Source organism: Nuphar pumila, chromosome 13 (assembly GCF_984573655.1).
Source record: "Nuphar pumila chromosome 13, dmNupPumi1.hap1.1, whole genome shotgun sequence".
Lineage (NCBI taxonomy): Eukaryota > Viridiplantae > Streptophyta > Magnoliopsida > Nymphaeales > Nymphaeaceae > Nuphar > Nuphar pumila.
Window position 1 is genome coordinate 103,056,476 of NC_143261.1, and position 27,052 is coordinate 103,083,527.

Here is a 27,052-nt window from a genome sequence, read left to right on the forward strand (position 1 = left end):
TTTTTCTTTTCCTTCTTTCCATACTTCCTGTCCAGACCGAAATTCACGGAGAAACTCCAAAGCATCCTGGCCTCTCACAGAAACAGTACATAATCACATCCAAGAGGCCAACTCCACACAGTAAAATACAGTTCCCTCACAACTGCAGCTGAGATGAAGCAACTGCAGAGAAATAGTGAAGCTCACACTTTCCATTATTCAAAACCAACCACGCAAAGATGTTGACAGAATTTTACTATTTACAGGACCCCAAAGCCTTTCAATCTTCCGTCATGCTGTTTTTCACGTTGATTTCTAAAAGTCGTTCAACCGGCTGGCGGCATATTGGACAGCGGTTTGTCTGAAACCTAAGAACCTTGGCACACTCGCTGCACATGCACTGAAAAAACAAGGCAAAGCAAGAAATTAATTAGCATCATTTCACACTTCTCCATTCAACTTTGGCAAGGGACACCATTTGTCCTGAGACCTAGTTGAAATGACTAGTGAGAAGCAATTGGAAAAACGGAAGAACTAAAAAAAGATGCACTAGAAGCGTATGAGTTCACAAAAGGTTGGTTTTAAGGTCATCTGAATAGCTAAACACAAATCAGAAGCTCCTAACAGATATTCTGATATGAACAACAATGCTGCCAGAAATTTCAGATGGCACGCTTACTAGCCATGCACTTCCTCTCTACATCAAGTCAACCTTGAAATTTTCTGAACCGTGATCACCAGGAGCACATGCTCAAAAGTATGCAGTAAATTCCATTAATGTTTTTTGTTAAATCATTATTTAAGACGTAAAAAAATGTGCAACATTTGATAACTAAATGAACATCTGTGAAGAGGATACAACTTCAAGAGAAGTCACGGGGTCCCTACTAGTGGACGACTCTAACACAGTTAACCTTGTAAACAACTGCAAGACCAATGATGTGTGTGTGTGTGTGTGAGCGAGAGAGAGAGAGAGAGACTATCTTATTGAAGACAAAGCCCTTAATGATGCACATTCAAAACATGAAACGAGTAAAAGCATAAGTGCGCTTAGTACACATTCGATGTCACACTTCTAACAAGCTGCTTTTTATATTGCATGAAGTGGAGTAAATAGCTAATAAATTATTTGAACGTGTTTGGGTTTGCAGTATAACTCCCTACTAGTGGCATGTATGAACTTATGATAGCTATATGATGGATATAAGTTAACCATACATGAGCTGTATGTTATCATCAGAGCCATAAACATCGAAAGCAGTATTGATGGCTTAATTTGCATTTACTTGTCCTGCCATGGAATCCTTAAAGGCAGCAATAAACATGCAAGTGTCCCATGGACATAAGGGTACCATATATTACAGCTGATGGAACTGAATAATGTTTAGAAATCAACTGGTTGACGATATAATGTCATGATGCCGCTGAAACACATCCAATTGTGAGCTGGCCACAAAAATGGAGCAGAACTTTAGAGGCTCTCTTGTGTAACTGCAATCAGCTTAAAACACAAGTATATCTTGTCTTTTAAGCTTCAGAAATAGCAACTGAAAAAACTGAACTCTAAATAAAAAAACATGGACAAAGAGGACAATAACAAACTTATATGGATGGAACCCTACTCGGATCATTCTTTAATCAAACCATTCTAACCAGGATTTAGATGCCCGCTTTAAGCCATAGACGACCTCTTTCAACCAAAGATAACACTAACCACATGCAATATACCAGGTGAAGGTTCCATATAAGACCTCACCCATATCACCATTCAGAAAAGCAAGCTTCATGCCCAATTGATGAAACCATCCCCACCAAATAGTACTAGAAATGACCACACAGATAGTTGTCATACAGGAAATTCGTCCAAATTTCTCATTATAGTCAACAGCATACTCCTCTCAATGACAACAAATCACAGTTAATGAATTCACGAGTAGGGAACAGTAGGCTGATTCTTGTTTACGTCATAATACAGGCAAGTGAATACAACAAAGAGTATGCAAGGAAAATAATATCCCCAATACAAGTTCAAAGAATCAAATAACACAAAGACGGCCAAAGACACATGCATGCACACACACATACACATAAATGGCCGATCACGCAAAGTATTAGAAAAAGATGAAAAAAAAGGGAACCAAAGAAGGACCAAGCATGCACATTGTTGCAACATTGGCACAATGATGCCACATACATAGGGTAGGACAAACAAAAAACCCCCAGTAGAATCCCGAAGGTGACTAATATCAACTAATTATGTGACTGTGGTCCTTACCCTCTATGAGTTTTCAGTTGTCGCTGAGTATTGTAAGGGAGAAATGTGCTTTCAACTAAAGAAGATGGTCAAGGTCAGATTGACGTCAATTATCTGTTCTTTATTTTGAGCTTTGACAGCAATTTTTATTTCAAAAAGCCAGCTTCTTGAGCCTTATAGAGACGTATCTTTAGGGTTTGAGACACGTTGTTAGTCTCATTAATCCCACAGATCAGACATCAATGCACAAAGCACGGACTTCACTAGGAAAATCTGGGTGGATATTGACATGAGTTGATCAAGCTGGCTACAGTTGCTTCAAGCATGGGTTGACGATAGTTGACTTTTCCCTAAACCGCTAAATTTATGAATGTCTTTTACCTTCAGGACACGCTTGTCGATTTTAATCAAATTTTTATGAGCATCTATATAACTTTCTTTCATGGAATCACATCCCCAAGAGAGATTTTATGGATTAACAGCACAGAGATTTTCTCCAACAAAGATAATTTTTCCTCTTAATGACTTCTCCATCAAGTTGCAATTTGCATCACTGAGCCATAAAAAGTCAGAAGGTATGAGATCAGAACATCACAGTCATCCTACTCCAAAATGATAACCTATATATAGAATAGAAAAGCAGACTCCCTCCATATATGAATAAAGGGATCATAAAGAAGAACATGATTGATGTGGGAGTAGAGTTAAGATATATGTATTGTGAGGAATGTGTATTCTCATACCAAAGTATACCTAGGTGTACTTGGTATATCCTTTTGTATATCTTTTGAATTTCCTTTTGTATTCTAGGTCATTAGCCTAGGTATTGTATAGATTGTGTATACTTAATGTATACCATTAGGGATAAAATAGGAATTTTACTTTACTTTTATCAATTTTTAAATGATTGTTTTTTGTTCCTTATTTTTATTTTTTATTGGTCAAAATATGTTGACCAATCTAGCCGTTGGGACTAGTCCCTCCTTTCTCTCCCTCTTCCTCTCTTATAAATATTGGTGGGTGTGTGCTTTGTAATGTGAGAGTGATGGGTAGTTTTAGGTGTGTGTATTAGTGTGTTTGCAGTGAGGCTTTTTTGTATATTTTTGTGTTTATTTCACATCAATAAAATATTTTATTTTATATCTTGTTTCTTCTCTTGTATTTGCATGGCCTATTGTATTTAGCCAAATGCATTTTTTATAATGCATTTGGATTTCATCTATATTAGTATTATTAGCTCCTTGTGTCTTGGGTTCCATGCCATTCCGTGACAAGTAGAACCATAAAGCAACTAAATATCTAGAAATCAGTGTTATCAAAAACGCGCCTTGAGGCGCAAAAGGCGCACCTTGCCTTGAGGCACAAAAGGCGTGCCTCACCTTGAGGCGCGGCCCTCTGTGCCTCAAGGCTCAAAAAACAATTTTTTTTTTACAACAAGACTTCCGAGACATAATCAAAAAGATTTTTGTAGGTTAATCTCATATATTTTTCAGTTATTTCAGTTATGTAATAAGTTTCTTAGTATATTACTATATTTTAACTTTTGTTGGTTAATCTCGTATATTTTTCAGTTATTTCAGTCATGTAATTAGTTCTTAATTTATTTTAACTTTTGTTGGTTAATCTCATATATTTTTCAGTTATGTAATCAGTTTTTTAGTTACTTTTATATGTTAATCTCATATTTTTTAGAATAATCTCATATATTTTTCAGTTATGTAATAACTTTCTTAGTATATTTTAACTTTTTTTGGTTAATCTCATATATTTTCCAATTATATAATCAGTTTTTAGTTCCTTTTATATGTTAATCTCATATTTTTTAGTATTTATTTGAGATTTTCTATTTCTTATTGGTTGTTATTTCATCAATAAAGTATTTCTTTATTTATTTGTATTTTTAGATATTTTTTATAATTTTTTTAAAGTTTTCAAAAAAAATTGAGGCTTACGCTTTACGCCTCGCCTCGGTTTTTGCTGGAGTGCCTCGCTACGCCTTAACGCTTTTCACAACACTGCTAGAGATATAATAACAGGTATGTCACAAACCAGAAAGTTGTGCTTGGTTTGCTTCTCAATGTTTGGCATGTAACAAACGACCAATAGATGTTTGATTCGCTACTATTGATCTGTGAATACTTGGAAGTTTCTTGATTGCTTAATTCACATCTTTCTTTAAATAATCTATTCAAGTCCACATCTTAAATGATTGAATCATTGAACATATACTGTTTTTTCTCTTTTAAGTATACAAGTGATTCAGAAACACACATTTTTTTGCAGAACTTGCAGAGTAAATTTTAGACTACAGGAAATGACTCGGAATTTCTGTAACTAACTAATTATCTATACAGCTAGACACCATTCACATATGTGCAACGAAATGACTCATGTAACATAGCATGTAAGAAGGAACTCCGCCCCATAAATCCCTAACTTCTGAAAAAAAAGAAAAATCCAAAAGGACACATTCTATAAGAAATATCATAATAAGTGATCCAGTATATTTTTCTAGAGAAGTAGACCAGCACTTACATTAAATCTTCTAATTTTTCATTCTTCTGTTTTTTTTCAGGAAAACAAAAAACATGGATTAAGGAAGTTAAAGTTATAGTTTCTTAATGAGAGATATAGTGAGCATTTTCATATAGGAGTCTAGCAATTCATTTCCCCATGAAAGTGCAAGATGGAAAAGCTAATTTCAGTGACACACAATAAGATCACATATCAAACCCAAAAATGGCTTTAAAACAGAAGGGAGTGGTAGAAAACATTATCATTTAACAATGATGATGATGCCGGTTGTTATTATTATTTAAAAAATGGCCATCTTTGGATTTTGAACTCAATAACCCTAAGAAAAGTGAAGTATCACAATCATTGCATTGCTATCGTCATTGTTATACTACAACTACCAGTCAACCAACACTATTATTACTACTACTACAAAACAGCAGCAGTAAATAACTTACCATATGTCGGCAGGGAAGGACAGTCGTATCCCGTGGCTCTGATAGGCAAATCACACATTCTTTCCCTTGGTCGCTTCCATCAAAGTCATTATCAACTGAGTTTCCAATACCATAAATCTCCTGCAACTCATACCTAGTGGAATTCACCCACAGAATTTGCTTAATCACCTTCACTTGATATTTATCCTTTTCCTTCTCAAATACTGCTTGAGTAATCTGTGAATTAATAGCAGCTGTCATTTGCGCTCCGCCATCATCAGATGATGCTTCTGCCTTAACTGCAAGGGGAAATACATCCATGTCTCCTTTACATAACTCAGCCTCTTCAAACAGAGAGAAATCAATTCCAGTTCCTGAAGGCTGCCTAAATTTCTGACCCAGTCCTTCTTTAAAAGATACAGTTATAGGTTCAAGTAAACCCTCCTTCACTGATGCCAAGCTACAATCACTCCCTTCTTTTGCGAAGAAGAAAACACTTACTCTGCTAGCACCCAAAGAGAAAAGGAATATTTATATTTTTCAATGTACAGAAATCTGCAAAATAATTCCACTAATAGATGCAGAATCAGTGCAGAAGGTAATAGAGAGAAAATTTACATCCTTAAAAAAGCAAAGTATTGACATTGTTTAGGAATTAGCAATAATCATCATGGAACAAATTCCATGTTTGACAGGGAGTTTTCTGCAAATATAAGATGGTTGAATAGATTTCAATTATGATAAGAATCAAATGCAGTCTGTGGAAATTCTTCAACTTTTTTTTCTCTTTCATACTTTTTGCAATGTAGCATTTTAGTTGCTTCAGACTAACAAGATTTTGCATTTATTGCACCTCTTTCTTGAACAAAGTTGAAGCCTCTCCAGCAGTAGTCCCACTTTTGGGCATGTCTTCTAAAGTTCTCTTGTTTACAAACTGGTATTCATGACAAATAATGATAGGACAATGAAATCTAATGCATATTTTAATGCACAAGTTATAGAATATCTACTAAAATTCCATCTTGATAAGAAAGTGGAAATGGACAGCTGTGAATTGCTGCAGATGAGCCTGGAAGTTCAAGAAAAAACAAATGCATGCAGACCCAGGCGACCCTGCCCAACAGCAATGCAATGTGTGTTTTCCACCCACCTTTTAGATCATCCTAAAGTGATACTACAGAAACAAGCCATCTCTCATTTAGAGTTTCTGCCTCAATAAGTGTGCCAGTGCATACATCATCTCAGATTGTGATTTTAGTGTGAACCGACCCGTTCGGTGGAAGTAAACTGAGGGGAAAAAAAGGAAAGAAAAAAGTAAGATGAAAGAAGCATAGTAGTTATAATTGTGTTTGCAAGTTTGTGTGACTAGTGCCACAAGATAGTTGAATTAGGGCTATCAATGGATCAGATCAGGGTCAGGTTGGTCTACCCTAACCCACCCAAATAAACAAAAACCGGATTCGGATCGGGTTCGAGAAGTCATCATGTCAAACATGAAAGATCCCATATCCAACTTGATAAGATTTACAATTCCCATACCCGTTCTAGTGTGCCACCCGATCAGATGAGGCAGGGTTGGGTTGGACTAAATTTCAGGTTAGAAACAGAATTTTTTTCCCATGATTGCTAACAAGCAAGTTGTAGCTCACTGGTTGTGTGTGATTCTTTCACAAAAGAGAATGAGGTTTGAATCCCTCTGTTGTGCTTTTTACTGTAAACGAATTAGGCATCTGACCTGGACCACTTATTTGTCGAGTTGGGTATTCGAACATTTAAAACTTTTCTACATCTGAATCCAAACCTGATTAGGTTTCAAATGCAATCCCATATCCAAACTTTTTTACATTCAGGTTTTCATATTTTGACCCAAACCATAAAAATTGGACCTGGGTTGGGCAAGAACCCAGACTCAGATCCAACCCAATGACAACCCTAGGTTGAATCCCCATCTTCCAATACATGAAACACTACCTCCACTCAATGTATTGCCCCATTTATCCTTTTGAGCTCTTGTAGCTGTTAATATATGTGTGAGTGTGTGTGTGTGTGTGTGTGTGTGCGCGCGCGTGTTCACATACTCAATAGGGGTATTTTTGTCATTTCACATAGTTGTTTCTAAAAATAACTATTCTTTTTCTTTTTCTATTTTTCCGTTTTTTATTTTCTTTCTTTTTCTTTTTTGTAAAATATGTAGCTTGCATTGGGGGTCCCAACATAGAGTCGTTGGGGCCCCCAATGGTCATAAATATGACCATTGGGGGCTCCCAACGACTCCATGTGGGAGCCCCCAATGCTCTCTCATGCCTTCTCTTTTTTGTGTATAAATAGGGGAATCCACCCCTTGTAATCTCTAAGCTTTTTAGCTCTTCTCTAATAAATCCATTCATTGTTTTTCTATTGTGTTGCCTTTCAAATGTTTGTTGCATTGTCCCATAGTGGACTTCTCCCTCTTGTATTTGTCCATTGTAGGACATTGTGAATGCTTTAAGCATTCTTTATATTTCTGCATACTTCATTACATGGTATCAAAGCAAGGTTGTGCTCTTGAATCTTGTTAAAACTATTTTTAGTTTTTGTATTTCAAGATTCTCTTTTTCTCTCTTTGCTTATCCTCTATCTAAATCAATATGGAGGGTGAGCACAAGATTGATCTCTCATTTAAGCTAAACGGCACCAACTACATGATGTGGGCATCCGCAATGGAAAACAAACATAAAGCTTTGGGGATATGTGATGTGCACCATTCTAGAACCACAACTTCAACTTACCAAAATAGAAGGACTAGAAAAAACATTGGAGGAAAATGCGCGCTTCAAAGCCATTAAAGATCACCAATCCAAGATTGAGGATTGGGAAAGCAAACATGCAAAAATGTTGGAATGGTTCATGAATAACATAGAGCTAAAGATTTGCGCCAACAGTGCTAAATTTCGTAAAGCAAACGAGGCATGGTTCTTCATGAAAGGTATGTATATTCAGAAAGACATCGCAAGGCAATTTTTTCTTCAAAAAAAAAATGTGCACCATTAAACAAGGGAACATGGGGGTGAAAAGAAATCGTCAATCATATCAGGGTTGGGTTTGGATCTGAGATCTAGACCCAACTCAAATATGATTGATGTAATGAAATATGCGGAAAAGCAAAGAGTGCACTAAGCACTTACAACATCTACTAATGAACAAACAAAAGGGCTAATACCCAAACTCACAAGAGACAACACAACATAAAAATATAAATGTCTCTTATTGAAAGAGAGAGAGCTCTCAAGAGTAAAAAATACAAGAGGGGTTCACCCCTATTTATACACAAAAGAAGGAGAGGAGGAGTGGCCATATGGCCTTAAAAGAAGAGCCACCTAGGAGCTCCCATGGAGTCGTTGGGAGCCCCCAACGGTCACAAATGTGACCGTTGGGGGGCCCATCGACTCCATGGTGGGGCCCCTTTTAGGTGGATAAAAAACCAAAAAATAAAAAGTAAAAAATAAAAAAGGAAATTTACAAAAAGAAAGAAAAGAAACAAGTACCCCTATCGGGTACTTGTGAAATGACTAAAATACCCCTATCGGGTATTTTAGATTATACAAATATATATGTATATAAATATATACATATATATGAATTACATATATTTTAACACCCTCCCTCAAGCTTTACGGGGATATAACCGAAAGCTTGTTAAGGAGAAACAAAAACCGAGGAGCCGCAAGAGCCTTAGTGAAGAAATCCGCCAACTAGTACTCTGATGTGACGTAAGGTAGTGCTATGGTTCCTCTTAGGTATTCATCACGAACGTAATGGCAGTCCATCTCAATATGCTTAGTACGCTCATGGAAGGTGTGATTGCTTGCAATATAGATTGCGTTTTTGTTGTCGCAACACAACTTCGAAGGAGTAGAGATGACAATGCCCATATCACTGAGGAGGCTTCTTAGCCACACAAGTTCCATGGTTGTAGTGGCCATAGCACGATATTCTGCTTCTGTCGAGGACAAGGATACTTTGTGTTGCTTCTTGCATCTCCAAGAAATCATAGTCACCTAAGAAAACACAAAATCCGGTAGTTGAGACTCGGTCATTGGGATTTCCTCCCCAATCTGCATCAGTATAAGCAATTAAATCAAGGGACGAGGCAGAGGAAAGAAAAACTCCCTTAGTTATGGTATTTTTGATATATCTGACGATCCTTAAGACTGCACTCATGTGCACAGTTGTAGGTGCATGTTGAAATTGACTGACAGAGTAGACGGCATGAGCAATGTCTGGCCGTGTGATGGATAAGTAGGTTAGAGACCCAACAAGTTGCCGGTAGGGAGTAGGATCCTCGAGAGGTGTTCCATCTTCCAACCTTAATTTTGCATTGATGACTTCTGGGGTTTCTGTCTTCTTATCATCAGAGATACCAGATTTGGAACAGATGTCAGCAGCAAGTTTCATCTGAGAGAAAATGTACCCTCGAGGGGAGTACGCCACTTCAATTCCTAAAAAATATCTTAAGAATCCAAGGTCAGACATATCAAAATTTTCTTTCAAAACCTTTTTAATATCATTAATGCCTTGCTCATCACTTCCTGTGATGATCATATCATCAACATAAAGTAGTAAAATAACTACTGAAGACCCTGCACTTTTCACAAACAAAGCAGTGTCAGTATAACATGAACGAAAATTCAAACTTGTCATTACATTGCTAAATCTATCATGCCAAGCCTTTGGGGCTTGTTTTAAACCATATAATGTCTTTTTAAGTTTAAGAATTTTATTTTTACCAATACATACTCCTGGTGGGGGATCCATGTAAACTTCTTCATTTAATTCATCATTTAGAAATGCATTCTTAACATCGAGTTGATAGATAGGCCATTTTTTCACTGACGCAATAGCAATAAGAGTCCTAACACTAGTCATTCTAGCAACAGGTGCGAAGGTTTCTTCATAATCTATACCATATTCCTGAGCATATCCTTTAGCTACTAATCGTGCTTTATAACGTTCTAATGAACCATCACTCTTGGTTTTAATTTTGAAGACCCATCTACATCCTATTGATTTCTTTCCAGTGGGTAACGAAGTTATTTCCCAAGTTTTTGCTTTTTCAAGGGCACTAAGCTCTAAGTTCATGGCTTCAACCCATTGGGGAATATTTTTGGCCTCATTATAGTGTGAAGGTTCATGAAATGAATGCAACGCAATTAGACATGCTCTATATCTAGGAGTTAGGGACTCATAGGAGACAAACCTATTAGGAGGGTTGGAGATCCGACTGGATCTCCTTAAAGATGTTTCTTCTATGTTGGATCCTTGAGAGTATTTTTCTAATGCGCTTATCTGAGTTTGTTGACCACGCCTAACATATGTTTGGATTGGTCTATTATTCTCATCTATAGCATTATCAAGAGGAATTTCCTCTAGGTCATTCAAAGACTCATTAGAGATTTCCTTTTTTTGAGGAGTCTCATCTTCTTGAGATAGAAGATCAAATAAAAAAGTATATTCACTTTCGTCAATATCTTTAGTTTTCACAAAACCATTTTCATTTTCCAAAAATGTTACATCTTTGAATACATAGAGTTTGTTATTTTTCAAGTCAAAACATCTAAAACCCTTTTGATTTTCTCCATAACCCAAGAAAACGCATTCAATAGCTTTAGGAGATAATTTGTCCCGTTTATGAGTAAGGACAAAACATTTACATCCAAAGACTCTTAATCTATTGAAGTCGGGTGTTCTTTCAAATAGTTTTTCGTATGGAGATGTATTTTGTAAGGATGAGAATATCATTCTATTTATTAAGTAAGTTGAGGTTAAGGCCGCTTCGGCCCAAAAATTCTTTGGAATTTCTTTGGAGATAAGGAGTGTCCTAGTGGTTTCCATGATATGTCTATGCTTTCTTTCGGCCAAGCCGTTTTGTTGGGGAGTCCTAGGACACGATCTTTGATGACAAATTTCATTTACTTCTAAATAGTTTTGAAATTCATTTGATAAATATTCTCCACCTGAATCGGATCTAAGAGTAAAGATATTACTTGAAAATTGATTTTTAACTATCATATGAAATTTTTTGAAAAAATCAAAGACTTCGGATTTTAAATTGAGAAAGTAGATCCATATATACCTAGTGTAGTCATCGATGAAAGTGACATAATAGGAGTACCCTCCTTTAGACATGACGGGGGAAGGACCCCAAACATCCGAATGGACTAACTCAAAAGGTCTTTTGGACGCAAAAGTTCGGTTTGGAAAAGGAGTAGATTTCATTTTGCCAAAAATACAATTCTTGCAAACAAAATGTTTCTCATTACAAAATTTCTTTCCAAATGGAAAGGAGTACATTTTTGAGAAACTTGGATGTCCAAGTCTTTGATGCCAAATATCAATATTTTTATCTTGGACATGGTTACAAAAAGAGTTAGTGGGGAGTTTCAAGTTACTCATGTAATAGAGATCTCCCCTTCTATGGCCTTGCCCAATCAGCTTCCCGGACCGGAGATCCTGTATAGAGCAATCCTTAGTTGAGAAGGAGATTTTACATCCATGATCACATATTTGAGCAACAGAGAGGAGATTTAAATTAAGTTGAGGTACAACTCTCACGTTTGGCACAAAGAAGTCTTTTGAAAAGTTTAAAGTTCCAAAACTTTTTACTTGTAAAGATGTACCATCGGCAGTTGAAACATAGGAGTTTTTATAATTATTACATAAATCGGAAAGCTCATTTTCAAGGGGGGTCATATGAAAGGAAGCTCCAGAGTCAAGGATCCAAAACGACATACCTGGAGGAGAGGAGAAAGCTACGGCGGCACCCGAAGTTAATGGAATCTTGAGTAGAGTTTGTAGTGCCTCCGATAGTTGAGCAAGAGAAAAAGAGTCTGTTCCTTTGATTGCTTCCTCTTTCTTTTGAGTAGCTTCTTCAACGGAAGCAACTTTATTTTTTGGTGCTTCATTCAACTTAGGGCAATTAGGTCTTATATGACCCGGTTCTTGACAATGATGGCAAATGGCTTTTCTATAGTTGCCATTATAGTTATTTTGCCTTCCAAAATGTGGAGGTTTGTAGGTTTTCATATGGTTGCCGGGTTTTGATACGGCCAAGACATCATTTCCTCCTTTAATCATGCCAAGACGGGTTTCTTCTTGGCATATTTCGGCTATGGCATCTTCCAAGGGAAGAGGCTTTGATCTATATAGGAGGGAGGATCTAACTTGTTCATATTCGGGCCTAAGCCCATGTAAAAATTGGAAAAAGTGTTCTTTTTCCATTTGTTCTCTTCTTAATTCCACATCTATACTAGAAACCCATTTTGGTTCTAGTAAGGATAGCTCATCCCATAGAGGGCCAAGAGTGCTAAAGTAGTCCCTAACACTCATTTCTCCTTGCTTGATAGTCCGGATTTTTTCTTGAAGAAAGAATTGACGAGCAAGGTCTTTTTGGGTAAACATACCTTTCATGAAGAACCATGCTTCATTTGCCATCCGAAATTTGGCAATGTTGGCGCAAATCTTGAGCTCCACATTGTTCATGAACCAAGCAAGAATCTTGGCATGCTTACTTTCCCAATCTTATATTTTAGATTGGTGATCTTCAATGGCCTTCATGCGGGCATCTCCTTCAAGAGCTTTTTCGTGGTCGTATTCCATCTTAGTTAGTTGGAGTTGTGGTTCCGGAATGGTGCCCATGACGTATCCCCAAAGCTTTTTCCCTTTGAGGTTGTTTTCCATGGCGGCGGCCCACATCATGTAGTTAGAGTCATTGAGTTTGAAGGAGAGATCAATCTTTTGTTCTCCTTCCATAATAACCACTCACAAGAGGATAAAAGAAGAGAGAAACAACAAGAAACAAATATAGCTACACAACTAGCTATATTAAGAAGAAAAGCATACACAAGGCTATGATACCATGTAATAAAATATGCGGAAAAGCAAAGAGTGCACTAAGCACTTTTGATCATGCATAATATTTGCATTTTATTAATCATTATTTATGCATGATCCATGTTAAAATCGCTTTAAAAACCCATTTTTATCGTTAGTTTTGAGAAACCGCATTGAATTGAATTTTATCAGAAAATCGAGTTTTTTAAAGCTTTTCCTACAGTTTTAGTATTTTTATTAGATTTAGATTTTCTTAATTATAGTTCAATTAGTTTAGGCTTGTATTAGCTAAATTTTAGTTAGTTTAGTATGTTTGGATTTTTAGAAAAACATGTTTTTCAGAAGAGACCTTGTTTTGGAAATTAGCGAAAATTTTTGGACTCTTTTTGAAAAAACCTGTTTTAACCTAATTAGGGATTATAAATAAAGTTAATAGGGCTGGAGAAGATGTTTTTTCCAGCAGCCCTCACACCCCCTCCATCTTGCCTCTCTCTTTTGTCTCTCCCTTGCTCTCTCTCCCTCTATTGCCGATTTCTCCTCCTCTCTTCTTCTCCCCTTCTTCTTTTTCCCCTTCCGTTGCATCAAGCCTCGAACCCCTTCTTCATCGGCAGCCACTTCCTCTTCATCGGGATCGTGTGCACGCAGCTGGAATCACCACCCTCTTCTTCCCAATCCCTCCATCGGAAGCAAATCACGGTTTGCCTCTTTGTCCTTTCTCTTTTCTTTTTATATATATTGCATTGCATCTTAGTGGTTCATGATTTTATTATTGTTTTATTTGCATCTTGCATGTAGATTTGCATAGCATAACATTCTCTTATGTGAAAACAAAAATAAAAAATAGAAAATTAAAAGAAACAAAAATATGTGTCGTTTTTATAGATGAATCAATCTCTTGATTTCTGATCAGCGTTTTCTTGAAGAGTTAATTAATAAGTGTTTTGCTGTTTTAAAATAACCATAGTTTTGATAGCTGAATGTTAGTTCTGGATACAACTATGTAGTCTAGATTCACGTTATTTGGTTGCAGTTCAGATTTTTTTTCCTTTGATTTTTGTTTTACATTATCGTTAATTAGTGCATAGGAGTCGATTGTTTGTATTGTTTCTTGGTAAACCGTTTACATTTGGTATGCAGCCGTGTTCAGCCATAAGTGTAAATCAGTTGGCATCCCTAATAGTTAGTAGTTGTTTTAACGTTATTGTGTTTCACGTTTTTGAATGTTGCTTGTTTGATTTCTTTCTAGTCAGTTTATTAAATAGGTTAGGTTATTTGATTTTTACATAGGCTAGTGTGTTCAATTTTTATATAGGTTAGCAAATAATGTTTTAAGTTATGTTAGCATCAGCGTTTTTCTTTTAGTAACAGTCATTGTTTGTTTTGTTTTGTTTTGTTTTGTTTAGTTATTTCATTAGGTTATCTTATTTCATTAGCATTCAGTCATTACCCATTAGTTAAACTTATTTTATTGTTATCTGTGATTAGAATTAACGGTTTCAGCAGATTAGTTGATTAATTTTTTTTTTCACTTAGTTGTTTTGTTTACACATTCTTTTTCATCAACAAGTTAGTGTGTTTTATGTTATGTGTTCTTCCAGTAGTTCAGTCCATTAACATTTTATATGAATATTTTATAGTATACATTGTTGTAGCTCAATAGCTAGGTATTTTATTAGTTATTCATTGTTCTTTCTTTTAATGTTAAGTTTCATTAATCGTATGTTTTTATAGTTAATTCCAGTTTTCATTTAGTAGTTGGATTTAGATTTAAATATTTACGTTAATTTAGTTAGTTCTTGAAGTGGTTTATAATTTGTTAGTTTGTTTGGATATTCTGTCTTTTAGCATAGTTTAGATCTTTTTTTTTGCTGATTTTTAATTCGTTAACTAGCATATTTAGTTTAGATAGCTTTGTACTGCTGCGTTTGTGTTTTTGTGTTTCGCAGGGAGGCGTTGGAAAGTGTGGTAGAGCCCTTTTCGTGCCCTCAAGGTACCCTCTGAGGTCCTTTCAAGCCCTCAGAAGTGCCCTCAGAAAAGCAAAAGTTCAAGAAAATATACATTACCTCAAGAAGGGACAACAAGACTCGAAGCACTAAAGCCTTTTCTTTTCTTTTAGATTAGGGTTTTATTTTATTTTATTAATTGGGTTTGTAATAAAACCATTTATTTATTTTGTTTAAGCCTTCTGCGTAGGGCCGTACTCTCTTAGTTAGTTAGTTATTTAATTAATTCTTTTTATTTTGGCAATAAAGAGTAGTTTAGCTTGTGTGTTTGAATACAAGTATTTTCCGTTCCTTGAGATCGACCCGGACTCCACCACTTGTATGAGCCGGTTTTTATTATTTGGTGTCTGGCTTTCACTGGATTTTAATTAAAAATATTGTTTTAAAAAGGGTTTTCATAAAACTCACACCAACTTACAACATCTACTAATGAACAAACAAAAGGGCTAATACCCAAACTCACAAGAGACAACACAACATAAAAATATAAATGTCTCTTATTGAAAGAGAGAGAGCTCTCAAGAGTAAAAAATACAAGAGGGGTTCACCCCTATTTATACACAAAAGAAGGAGAGGAGGAGTGGCCATATGGCCTTAAAAGAAGAGCCACCTAGGGGCTCCCATGGAGTCGTTGGGAGCCCCCAACGGTCACAAATGTGACCGTTGGGGGGCCCATCGACTCCATGGTGGGGCCCCTTTTAGGTGGATAAAAAACCAAAAAATAAAAAGTAAAAAATAAAAAAGGAAATTTACAAAAAGAAAGAAAAGAAACAAGTACCCCTATAGGGTACTTGTGAAATGACTAAAATACCCCTATCGGGTATTTTAGATTATACAAATATATATGTATATAAATATATACATATATATGAATTACATATATTTTAACAATTGACGACTTATTTTCAGGGGTCCGTGACTATTTTAGCACTCTTAGTCCCTTGTGGGATAAGTTATCTCTTCTAGAACCCAAGTAGGTGTCTAGTGAAGATGTTGAACTTATAAGAGAACAAATGGAAAAAGAACACTTTTTCCAATTTTTATACGAGCTTAGGCCCAAATATGAACAAGTTAGATCTTCTCTCTTCCATAGATCTAAGCCTCTTCCCCTAGAAAATGTAGTTGCTGAAATATGTCAAAAAGAAACTCGTCTTGGCATATTAAAAGAGATAAAGTCTTAGGCGTGTCTAAACTTGACAATCATGTTAAAACTTACAAGACTCCACACCTTGAGAGACAAAATGGCTATAATGAAAACTATAGAAAAGTCATTTGTCATCATTGCCAAGAATCGGGATATATAAGGCCAAATTGTCCCAAGTTAAATGAAGCTCTCAAAAACAAGGTTGCTTCCGTCGAAGAAACTACTCCAAGGAAGGAAGAATCAACCAAAGGAAAAAATTCCTTTTTTCTTGATCAACTATCGGAGGCCCTTCAAATCCTACTCAAATCTCCATCTACATCGGGTGTCGTCATTGTCTTCTCCTGCCCTCCAGGTATGTCTTCTTAAATCCTTGATTCTGAAGCCTCTTTTCATATGACACTGTTTGAGAATGGTCTATCCGAGTTGTGCTCAAATTAAAAGTATTGGAATCTTAAACTCTTCTGAAAAAAAAACTATGTGAAATGTTAGAGTTGTTCCTTAACTAAATCTAAATCTTCTTTCCATTTCTCAAACATCCGATCATGGATGTGGAATCTCCTTCTCATCTAAGGGTTGCTCCGTGCAGGATCTTCAATCAGAAAAGTTGATTGGGCAAGGCCATAGAAGGGGGGATCTCTACTACATGACCTATTTGAACCTTCCAACCAACTCTTTTTGTAATTATGTCCAAGATAAAAATATTGAAACTTGGCATAAGAGACTCGCACATCCAATTTTCTCTAAGATGTATCATTTTTCCTTTGAGAAAAAATTTTGTAATGAGAAAAATCTTGTGTGCAAAGATTGTATTTTCGAAAAAATAAAATTCATTCTTTTTCCAAATAGAACCTTCGTTTCTAAGAGGCTTTTTGAATTAGTTCACTCGGATGTTTGGGAACCTTCTCCAGTCATACAGAAAGAAGGATATTTATATTATGTGACATTTATTAATGATTTTACTAGATATGTATGGATATACTTTCTTAATTTGAAATCCGATGTCGTCTCATTTTTAAAAAAAATTCATATGATTGTTAAAAATAAATTTTTGAGCAACATCTTCATCCTTGGATCTTATTCGGGTGGTGAGTATTTATCAAATGAATTTCAAAATTACTTAGAAACCAATGAAATTTGTCATCAAAGATCATGTCCTAGAACTCCTCAACAAAACAGTATAATCCAAAAGAAAACATAGGCACATCTTGGAAACCACTAGAACACTACTTGTTTCTAAAAAAATTCCAAAAAGTTTTTGGGCCGAAGTTGCTCTAACATCAACCTATTTGATAAATAGAATGACTTCATCATCTTTGCAAAATATATCTCCTTATGAAAAATTATTTGAAAGAATACCCGACTTCAATAGATTGAGAATCTTTGTAAGTAAGTGTTTTGTGCTTTTTCATAAAAGAGATAAATTGTCTCCAAAAGCTATTGAATGTGTATTCTGCTATGGAGAAAACCAAAAAAGGATATTGATGTTTTGATTAAAAAAATAACAAAATATATGTTTTAAAGGATGTGACATTTTTACAAAATGAAAATGGATTTGAAAAGACCAAAGATAACAATGAAGTTGAATATACTTTTTTACTTGATCTCTTATCGCAAGAAGAGTTAATCTCTAATGATAATTCCTTGAATGATAAAGAGGATATATCCTTAAAAATTGATGAAAATGATAGTGAAAATATTGTGGAGAGGATACATGTAAATGATGACATTGTTGATAGACCTATACAAACTTATACCCGACGTGATCAAAGAAATCCTACAAATGCTTTTGAAAAATATTCCCACGGTTCAAATTTTGAGGAAATTCCTCTTAGGAGATCTAGTCGTACTTCCAATCCCCCAAATCAATCCCCCAAATCAGTTTGTATCCTACAACACTTTAACACCAAAATATAGGTCTTGCCTAATTGCATTACATTCATTTCACGAACCATGTCATTATAACGAAGCAAAGAATCTTCCCCAATGGGTTGAAGCCTATGTCACATGGGTGCGGGGGTGCGGCACTTTCAAAAAACTTGGGTGCGGGGGCGCGGCAAATATATATATATATATATATATATATATATATATATATATATATATATATATATATATATATATATATATATATATATATATAAAGTTTTAACAGTTAACAACACTAACACTAATGAAATAAAAAACAATTATCATAATATCATTAATCATGTATGCAATAAATCAAATTAACAATCTACAATTCTATTCTACGTCATAAAAACTAACACCACAATTAAATCAACTTAAATATATTATAGAAACAATCAAATAAGTAAAGCAGAAAAGAACTAAATTACATACCAAAAGTACATCCTACAATGTATATGACGATCTACGTCTCACGGACTCTTCTAACAGAGCACCGCACCCGCGTCGCACCCGCGTCCAGGCGAGTGCAACACTTGGACAGCTTCTTTTGTGTTAGGTGAAGTCAACCATACTGAGGTCCATTTATATCCAAAAGTAGATTCAGTTAACCCTAATCAAGTCCATTTTTATCTATATTCTATATATAAATACATAAATGCACACACATACACGTAGTGTTAACTTAAAACTGTTAAAAAATTTATATATATATACCCTCCCCGCACTCCTGCACCCAAGTTTTTTTAAAGTGTTGCATCGCCGCACCTGCACCCGCATCCGCACTCGCATCTATGTGACATAGATGATGATGAAGTAATGGATCTTAATAATTTTCTGCTTTATCATCAAATGCATTATAAGAAGGAAGACTGGGCTCAGATAAATCCATGTTTGCAATGTTGAAATCATGCTCTCTCTCTAAGTCAAACTCTTCTGGGTTTACATCCCAAAATTTGGATATTTCATGTCTGCATTACGAACTCAATTTGAAAATGTTAAATACAATACAAGTATATTTAAATGAAAAACTAATAAATAGTCAAATAACTAAGAGAGCAAATTAGTACATGTATTTATCATTGGTTCGCGAAAGTAGTCGAAGATTTGAATGAACATATACTAAATCCTCTGCACACGAGTATTGGATCTACTAAAATGGTTGGGTCCAAATCTGGATCCAACAAAGTGATGCGGGTATTGGATCTGGATTCAGGTCTGACTGGATTTTTCATAAGAAAAACCATACCTAGATCTTATAAGAATTACATAAACCAGATCCGGTGCATACTCGGTAAAATGATCTTTTTTAAGTTTTTTACATTGAAAAATTGTGGATCTTTATCGAAACTCGGGTCAGACCCAGGTTTGGTATAAAATTGCATAAACAATATTCGATCCATTTAATAATCAAACCTCATCTGTTTGAAACCTCCTTCTTTGTAACCAAACCCTGACACTGTAGGATCCAGTACGGGTCGGGATTGGGTACCCAATCCGTTGACACCCCTAGTTGAAGGAGTTACATGTCATTATTAAGGGCATACTTGTCTTTTTGGTATGAAGAAGACTTTATGTTTTGTTTTCAGGGGCATTTTTGTGTCAACCCCATTTCTTTTATAAAGAATATGTACATGTTGCAAATAGAGAAATGAGAATACATGATTCGTGCTCTAACTCTCCTCTCTTTCCATTTTCTCTCTCTACTTCCTATCTCTTCTCTCTACTCTCTTTTTCTTGGTCTATTTGTTATCTACTAACCATGTAACGTTTACATGATATCAGAGTGGGTCTGATGCCTGGAGGGGGCAATCTTTATGGAACTTGAAAGTTGAAACCCTAATGTGACATCAGAATTGATGAATGATACCGAAAATAAACCAAAGCTAGTCCTCACCAAGAATGTCAATAGAAAAGAGGTTGCACTTCAAGGAGATGATATGAACAAAGTCATTGCCGACTATGAAAAGAGGTAGGAGAAAAGAAAGATGAGTCATTTCAAAATCATGTTATGACTCAAAAATAGTGTGGACATTAATAAGTGTATGAGCTTAGTGAAATTCGACTATGAAAGTGATGCATGGAAGTACCTTCAAGATATGTACTCTCTAAAAGATATTGCACATGTCTGCAATCTTCAAAACAAAGGATTATGACCCAAAAGGATATGATCATACGTGAATACTATAATACTTTATCCCTCATTTGGGATGAACTAGCCCTTGAGCCTAAGTGGCATTGTCCTATGGACATTGAGCTCCATGAGAAACAAGTGAAGGCAGAGAACTTCTATCAATTCATTAATGGTCTTAGACCTGAGTTTAAAGGCACTAAGTCCGCTCTTCTCCATAGAGGAGAATAAACTAAATAAACATGCTACCAAAGATAAGGATTTCGTGTTCACCATGTCTAAGCCCGAAACCAACACACATACCTACAAGCCTCCCCATTTTGGAAGGTCCTCCAATGATCATGAGACCAAGAAAAAAATAGTGTGTTACTATTACAACGAACTGGGGGTACATTAAACCTCTTTGCCCAAAGAGGATACAGGAGGAAAAGAGAGAAGAAATGAAAGTGGCATCTTTGAGACCTTTATTTGAGAAAAGTAGTGTTGATGAAGCTCCAAAAGCATTGCATCAATGTCTCTTTCCCAACTAATGAAATCTTTATAACCACTCTTCAAGAATCAATCATCTTCACTCTTCGGTGTCACAATGTCTAAATGCATTGATATAGGTAAGTCTTCTTGGATTCTTGATTCTGGTGTCATTACATATGACTCTTAATGATTTTTATGTGTCTACTGCCAATGAGACTTCATTAAAAATCAAAAGTTTTGGTACTTTAAATTGTTTTTCTAAAAACAACCAAAACTTTTATATTTCAAATGTTAGAGTAGTGTCAAACTTGAATTTAAATATTTTATCAGTTTCTCAAATTATTGATCATGGATATAGGATCACCTTTTCACCTAGTAGTTGCTTGGTGCAAAATCTTCAGTCCCTTCCCGTCATTCCAGTACCACAATACCGACCGCAGATGGTGCCCGCCCCCGGGCAAACCAGACCGAGGCAATGTCAGCAGGAACCGGCGCGCCCTGACCACCGACCCCACATAAGGAGAGTTCGACAACACCAACATCCCAGTGAGCAATACCGCCCTACGGACAATGAGGCAGCATGGGACGACGACCTTTTCTGGAACGAGCATCCTGCCTGATTGGAGATCAACCGGCACAAGTTGGTAGAGTTATTGTTTGGGTTTTTGAGTAATGATATAACTTGCTTTTATATCATTTTTCAATATCCTTTCGAGATTATACGAAGCATCATTAGATTCCACTATGAATTTTCACACACGGGCTAGTTTGAGCATTTTGTGTGTTGATTTCAAATCTGGTGTGAAATTTGTTGGCATTAATCAGTTTGGTTGGTTAGAAATGTCAACTAAATGCCTGAAAAAAAATGACGAAAAATCATAAAAAGTTGATGTTGGGATCATTTTTTGAGTGTTATTAGAGGTGGTGGCAGGTTAAGGTGGAAACTATTAAAGTATCCACAGTTTAAATGTTGCTTGTTAGTTACTTTGATGTTTTGGAATGATATTTGATATTTTTTAGCATAACTTGATGTCAGCATGTAGCTTGGTGTTTTTTCCTCGATATGTTAGCTTGTATTTTGATATTTTTTACTTAGATTGATGGTGCATGAAGGCTATTAGGTCTGTAAGAAAGTCGAGGAAAGCTAAAAGAAGAGTTATTTGGTATTGAAGATGAACCCTAATACAAGTTCAGGTGAAGCCGATGAGTGGGAGTTCTACAGTGAACCCCAGTGGAGGAGGCTCTATAGTCAGTTCTTAAGCAATGACTAGTGTTGAAGGGTTTCAAATAACCAATGTTTGTATAGTAAAAATTATATCGAGCTCAGTCCATGGAGTTGGCTATTCTTGCAAAAGGCAAGTTTGAGTACATAATGGGTGAGGCCACTAAACCAGAAGAAAGAAGTTCTAGATACAATCTTTGGAAGAAGGAAAATGCCCTATTTATTTCATGGCTGCTCAATCTATGATTCCATGTACATCTCGAACTTTCTTGTACCTTCCAACTGTAAAAAAAGTGTGCATAACGGTAAAAAAAAATATTCTAAAAGAGAAAATGTGGTGAAGGAATATGACTTGTTGGAGAAGTTCATGATATATAAGTGAGTACTACACTGCGCTAAGAGGTCTATGGAATGAGTTGTACCATTTTCATCAAACAGAGTGTCTGTCACATGCACATAAGATAAATGAAAAGAATGAGAAAAGAAAAGTCACTTTTTTAAAGTGAATGTACAGGGAGTGCCTCCAGAATATGAAGCTATTAAGGTGAATGTACGGGAAGAGAGATTCTTCAATCTTTAGGAACTGTCTGTATATTGCTGCTTATGGCTGAGACTTCACTGTCTGGTAGGAGGGCTAGGTGTTACGAGAGCACTCCCTTGATAAGAGTCAAGGATGAAGGGGAGCTCCAGGTTGTTGTCGTGGTATGAGCAAATGGATAAGTGATGACAGAGATAAATTGAAGTGTGCCCATTGTGGCAAATCTAGAGACAACGAGGGGCAATATGGGAACATCATTAGGAAGCCCAACTTCTTCAAAAACAAGGCATTTGACTCTATGAGTTCATTAACTTCAAGTGAAAATGCTAAGGTTAAAGATAAGGATACACTATCCTGTTTGATAAAGGAGTTGGAAGAGCTCAAGATAAAGCTTGAGGACAGGTCTACTCCTACATCTTCTCCTGCTAACACTGTGCATTCCTCTAACTCCTCTCTAGGTAATCAAATTAACTCTATTACATTGCTGAATAGTTGGAGCATAGATTAAGGAGATGTGAAAGTGAAACACATGGTGTAAGCAAGGGATTCTTCATGGATTATACATCCTTGCCCATAGGGCACATTTGGAAGCAAGAAAAACTCTCATAGGAAAAGAAAATTTTGCCTATGCGAAGTTTTGATACGATAATTTTTCTAAATGAAAAATGTTCATTTGTTTGGCTAGAATGAGAAAAATAAAATGAAAAATCTTAAAAAAAATTGAGAGAGAGGAGGATGGTGGTGGTGGTGGTGGTGGAGTTTCTCCGGCACGGTTTTTCGAGAAGTGGGTGGTGGTGGTGAGATGGTTGGTGGTGATGGTGGTGGTGGAAAATCATCATGGGGTGTGGGTGTGGGGGTGGGGGTGGGGGTGGGGGTGGTGGAGCTTCTCCGGCATGGTTTTCCGGGAGGTGAGTGTGATGGGTGGTTGTCATGGTGGTGAGATGAATGGTGGAAAATCATGTGGAGAGGGCGGTTTTTCAGGAGGTGGGTGGTGGTGAAAAATCATTGTGGGGGTGGTGATGGTGGTGGAGGAACTTCTCCGGTGTAGTTTTTCAAGAGGTGGGTGATGGTGGGTGGTAGTGGTGATGGATGATGAAAAATCAGCATGGGGAGGGTGGTTTTCTGGGAAGTGGGTGGTGGTGGTAATGGTGGGTAGTGGTGGTGGTGGTGGTGAGATGGAGAGAGAGAGAGAGAGACCACAAAATTTTCCTGTATGAGAGAAATTTTCTCTCGTTTGGAAGGGTAGGAAAAATCGTACTATTTTTTCATTTTGTATCACTTTTCTTACTTCTTTCCCACTTCCAAACGTGCCCATAAAGCATCCCATACGACTTACCGATGGCTCTACTATTTCTCATGATTGTGAAGGACAGTATCAACATACAATATTTCACCTGATCTTTTGTCTTTCATATGCTAGTTTGTCCAATAAACATGGTTGCTTACGAGCAACTTTGAATACCTTGCTATTACGTCACCTTCTAAAACTTGGCTTATTTAATACAATGGAGAGCTTATTATCCAAGTTCATCTGCGGTTTCCTTCAATAGTTGGGCTTTTTATTTTTCGGAAAGTAGTAACGATTTTTACTTCTACTCATTAACAAAAGTCTATCCCATTTTCTACAATTATAACTACTGTTGCTACTTATCTGCCTTAATCTCAGTTTCCCATTTATTCCTTACCATATCTCATCTTTGTTTCCTTTCCCAAACTAACTCCGCACTTAGGTAGTTAGGTGGAGAGGAGAGCAACGAACCTAAACAACCAAACACGACCAAAGTGCCGCACCTAGATCAATGAAGGGAAAAAATAGAAAGAAAGAAAGAAGAGGACTAATACAAGAAAGAAAAAAGAGAGGAAAAGAGAGTCGTCGAATAACTTCAGCCAATCATATGCCCGAATTGCAACCTAAAGTCACGCGAAGCATAAAAATGACATCTTGTAGGGTAAGACGAGAGAAAGATTAACCCCGTGGAAAGAAGAGGACATCCATCATATGCATGCAGGGGCGGTGGGGAAAGGAAGGAGGGTATCGTCTAGGGACATCACCTTCCAGCAACGGTAGCATCAAAAGTGAAAGCAACGAGAAAACGCCCGGGGTTCTCCTCGTCGGGCTCCATGTGGAGCGTCTCCTTCTTCAAGTTGACGTCGTTGCGGATGGTGACAGCCTTCTGGTGCTCCACAAAGGGCATAGAGACATGGGTGGCATTGGGATGGTGGTGGTGCCTCCCTGGATACGCCCAACCGGCCAGGCTGTTGTCCTGCACGGCCTGAGAGCGATTGTGGTGGGGGTCGTACGGTAAAGGAGAGGGCAAGGGCGGTGGGTAATACCCGTTGTAGTGGAAATATTGAGGATGAAGATTGGGGTTTTGGTAATGGGGATATGGGTAGGAGTTAGGGTAAGGAGTTGCTGCGGCGAAAACGTACCGGCTTCCCTGGATTTCAGGTTGTTGAGGATGGTGGGAAGGTTGGGTAGGAGGCGAGGACGGGGGTTGGTGTTGCTGATGGTGGTGGCCGCCGCTTCTCCGTCTGCTACCGCCACCGCCGCTGCTGCTTATATTACCCATCGAAAATCGCGATTCGATATATACGCGATTCCTTTTTTCTTTCTTTTCCGAATTCAGAGTGTCGCTACAACTCCATGGATCGTGAAAACGGCAAAAGAGGGCCAAACTGTATTGGAATGTGGAGAGAGAGAGGGAGAGGGAGAGGACGACGAAAATAGCGGAGAATTGGGTGGTGGAAAAGAAAGGATCTCTCTCTCGCTCTCGTGTGTATTTTTTTGTGTTGTCGGGGAGGGAATTAGAATAACAACTAATTTGTTGGTGGGTTGCGTCAGGTTCCACTAGAAGCAGTGTCGATGGCAGGCAGAACAGAATATGGAAAGTGGGGCCCACCAAGCCCCCTCCGCTTTAATTAATTGTGAAGTAGTTGTGGTCTTCAACCCACGATTGATCTTGCGCGGTGCCCCTGCACGCGGCGCGCGTGTGCTTAGCGCCTTCCTAAGTATGATTTCTGTTGGTTGCTCTCCTACGTGGCTTCAATTGAGAGAGATGAAAAATAGGATGGATTTTGGATCTTACTATCCTCTAATTGAAATGGACTTTAGTATCGTGGCACAGGAAAGTCATGCTGAAAATGAGTGTTTTTGCTCGTGGCCATCCGATGTGCATTTTAAAAAGCTCAAAAGTCAACAAAACCAGGTGGCAATTATCCAAAATGCAAACGATGTCCACATGAGCAAAAACACTCATTTTCAGCATGACTTGATCTGTTTCCCGTGTCACAAGCTTGGAGTGTTCTTGTGAATGCATACTATTTGGCTTGTGCGGACAAGTTTTCTTTAACCGTACTCAATCTCACACTTTGAATTCACGATCATGTCTTCTTTCTGTTAAATTGAGTCTTAATATCGATTTAAGATATTGTTTTGATTCTTAATATTGATTTATATGTTGATTCTTAATATCTATTTTTAAGCTATTAATAGAAATTTCCATATTGATTTAAGATATTGTTCTAATTCTTAATATTGATTTCTATGTTGATTCCTAATATCGATTTAAGATATTGTTTTGATTCTTAATATTGATTTATATGCTGATTCTTAATATCGATTTTTATGTCATTAATATGTATTTCTATATTGATTTTGTAAGATATTTTATAATTGATTTGCAAATATTGATTCCTACATTGTGGCAATCGAAAAAGCATTGGGTCTTATACGTGTTGGATGTACGAAAACAACAAATATGGTTCTACAACTCCTTGGACTTTAACGGTGGTATAGACTGTGACATTGTGCATTTGGTAAGTTTCTATCTATAAGATTATTGTATCTTGTACCGTGACTCAGAATTTATTTGCTTTTGCATAAACCACAAGTTAGATTTTTCAGAGACATGTTGGGTGTCGTCATTGGCCCGTGGAGGCTTCACGTCGTAAATGATGCTTCTTTAAAAAATAATGGCATCGATTGTGGTGTCTTTGTAATGAAGTATATTGAAGCAATATACTATGGACGAGAACCAAAATTCACTGATGTATGTTGTACAATTAAAAATATTTTATTATCCTATATTATTGGTGACGACATTTCTATATTGGTCTGACTTTCATTTTTTTTTGCAGGATGATATACCTGGATTCCACACAGAACTATGCAAAAAATTAATGGATTTTCTAATTACGGAAGATATAAAAACCCACACTGCAAGATTACCTAAAAAGCAATGAAGGACATGAGGCCCCCAAGAGTAAGAGGAAGCCGTTTTAAACATCTACTTGTTCTCAAGGATAAGGTGAAGAGGGTTACGTTCTACTGCTGAGAGAGAGATAGCAATCTTTGGTTCAATATTCAATTTGCCGAACATGACACATTTTTTTGTATAGACATTTGTAACAGATTTTGTATACTGTGAATACAAATTTTGTAAGACTATGTACAAAATTCACATTGATCCAAAAACCAAAATTATGCACCTGGCACACGTGTGTTGAATATGCAAATCGCCACCTCAAGCGCGCAAATCGCAATAATGTAAATTCCGCAAGCACATGTTTCAAAATAATAATATAA

General features: G+C 36.7%; 1 protein-coding gene across 1 annotated transcript; it reads right to left on the bottom strand.

Annotated features, from left to right (window-relative positions):
* Positions 1-25,263, bottom strand: LOC149819551 (putative E3 ubiquitin-protein ligase LOG2). The gene is made up of 3 exons (XM_089984431.1): positions 24,520-25,263; positions 5,206-5,686; positions 1-379 (listed from the first exon to the last, which is right to left on the bottom strand). Exons 1-3 carry the CDS (start codon positions 25,035-25,037, stop codon positions 260-262), a joined length of 1,119 nt encoding a protein of 372 aa, XP_089840557.1. The 5' UTR covers positions 25,038-25,263; the 3' UTR covers positions 1-259.
* Between the last annotated feature and the right edge of the window lie 1,789 nt (positions 25,264-27,052).

Excerpts from the sequence above, each read along its gene's own strand:
- LOC149819551 (XM_089984431.1), bottom strand. The coding sequence starts at position 25,037 with ATGGGTAATATAAGCAGCAGCGGCGGTGGCGGTAGCAGACGGAGAAGC. Across the intron at positions 5,687-24,519 it reads GATGCTACCGTTGCTGGAAG|AGTAAGTGTTTTCTTCTTCG; the intron begins GTGATGTCCCTA and ends GGGTGCTAGCAG. Across the intron at positions 380-5,205 it reads TCCTTCCCTGCCGACATATG|TGCATGTGCAGCGAGTGTGC; the intron begins GTAAGTTATTTA and ends TTGTTTTTTCAG.